The sequence below is a fragment of the Mesoplodon densirostris genome, chromosome 18, assembly GCF_025265405.1.
Source record: "Mesoplodon densirostris isolate mMesDen1 chromosome 18, mMesDen1 primary haplotype, whole genome shotgun sequence".
Taxonomy (NCBI): Eukaryota; Metazoa; Chordata; class Mammalia; order Artiodactyla; family Ziphiidae; genus Mesoplodon; species Mesoplodon densirostris.
In genome coordinates, this window is record NC_082678.1 from 55,991,825 (window position 1) to 55,993,525 (window position 1,701).

At 53.7% G+C, this 1,701-nt stretch overlaps 1 protein-coding gene across 2 annotated transcripts; it reads right to left on the minus strand.

Annotated features, from left to right (window-relative positions):
- Positions 1-374: 374 nt before the first annotated feature.
- LOC132477970 (C-C motif chemokine 3-like) lies at positions 375-1,701 on the minus strand. 2 transcript variants are annotated; one of them, XM_060080591.1, is made up of 3 exons: positions 1,642-1,701; positions 871-998; positions 375-465 (listed from the first exon to the last, which is right to left on the minus strand). In XM_060080591.1, exons 1-3 carry the CDS (start codon positions 1,699-1,701, stop codon positions 375-377), a joined length of 279 nt encoding a protein of 92 aa, XP_059936574.1. The 2 variants fall into 2 exon arrangements, with proteins under 2 accessions (XP_059936574.1, XP_059936573.1); XM_060080590.1 differs by having other exon boundaries at positions 871-985; positions 1,626-1,701.

Here is a 1,701-nt window from a genome sequence, read left to right on the forward strand (position 1 = left end):
TCCAATACACAATTGTCAGCCTGGTGGCATTGGCACCATCTCTGCGTAGAACAAGCTGCCGACAGTCAATTGTCAGCAGAGTGCAAGTGAATGGGGAGGGGAAGGTCTGTGAAAAGGTGTCTTGGGACCTCTTGGAGCACACAGTCCCAGACACAGTGGGACATTGAAATTAAATCACAGAAATTAAATATTAATATTATATATAAATAAGTTGCAATCGAAGTTAGGAACGAGTCCCGGAGTGTTGCTGTTTGGAAACAAGCAGCACACAGGAGAGGTAGCTGTGGAGGTGACAGGGATATTTCCAAGGCTCAGACCCCTGCTGCCCAGGCGGGCCACTGAGGTCACTGGGTTACTCAAAGCTTCCAGGCCACTCAGGCACTCAGCTCCAGGTCAGTGATGTATTCCTGGACCCAGTTCTCACTGGGGTTGGCACAGAGCTGCCGGCCTCTTTTGGTTTGGAAGCTTTGGAGAAGGACGGAAGAATTACACACTGAGGAATCCAGCAGGGGGATCCTGGGCTCCCTGTGGCCCCTCCACCCCTCTCTCCTGGGAGGCCCAGGGCCTGCCACTCCCTCGGGGACCCTCTGCCTACCTCAGTCCAGAGAGATGCTCTCCCTGAGTCAGGGGGCCCCTCAGAGGATGCAGCTCCCTTCTTCCCCTCCCTCCCTCTGGGCTGGCCTAGCACCCCCGACTCTGCAAGCCTGGCCAGGTCAGGTCACAGCTCAGAGACCTGGGTCCTGTATACTTGATAGGCCCCGGAGGGCTGGGCTTGCCAGGATGGCGCCCCTGGCCTGTCTGTGCCCTTGGGTGCTGACTCCCATCCAACATCCCATCTCCCCAGAGGTGGGCGGGAAGACTGGCACTTACATGACACCGGGCTTGGAGCACTGGCTGCTGGTCTCAAAATAGTCAGCTACGAATTTGCGAGGAAGCTGCCAGGCAGTATAGGAGAAGCAGCAGGCCGTTAGGGTGTCAGCCTCAACTGTGGAGGAAGCCTCAACTATGAGGCTGAGTCATAGCTCAGAAGAGGATGAGGAAGACTCGGAAGGAGAGAGACAGCCTGGCTTAGGGCACAGACTGGGAGACAGGTCACTGGAAGGCGCTGGGCATTTTTCCCTAGAAATATCCCCGTCTCTGTCCTTGTTTCTGTCTGCAGCCTTCTTTATTTTTGACTCTTCACTGCGGGCTCTCTCTTTCTCTGTGTGCTCCAGACATCCAAACAGACTGTTCTTATCACATCTCCCTTCAGGAAATTGTTTCTGGTTCAAGAAGTCACACCCCAGCAAAAGAAAAACCTTGGACAGCTCTCATAAGACATCCAAGGGACAAACTCTTGGGACCTAGGGTGAGTTACTGGAAGACTGACACCACGGGGCGGTAACCAGATTTGGATTCTGCCTCTTGCCAACTCTTTTGTTTAGGTCCCCATTTTGCCATCTGTAAAATGGGACTGTAACTCCCCAACCCTGGCTCCAGATCTGAGGACCCCTTTATAAAGATAAAAATTAAAATCTTGAAGAGAAAGGCCAAACCCTTTAAGAAGATCTTTATTTTCTCTTGGGGGCTTTCAAGGCCAAGTAAAGTTTGGCGTGGGGACCCCCGCAACTACTGCACAGACTCACATGGTGCCGAGAAGACCTGGCTGCAGAGGGCCATGGGGCAGAGGAGGACGGCGAGGGCAGCTGCGGGCACCTTCAT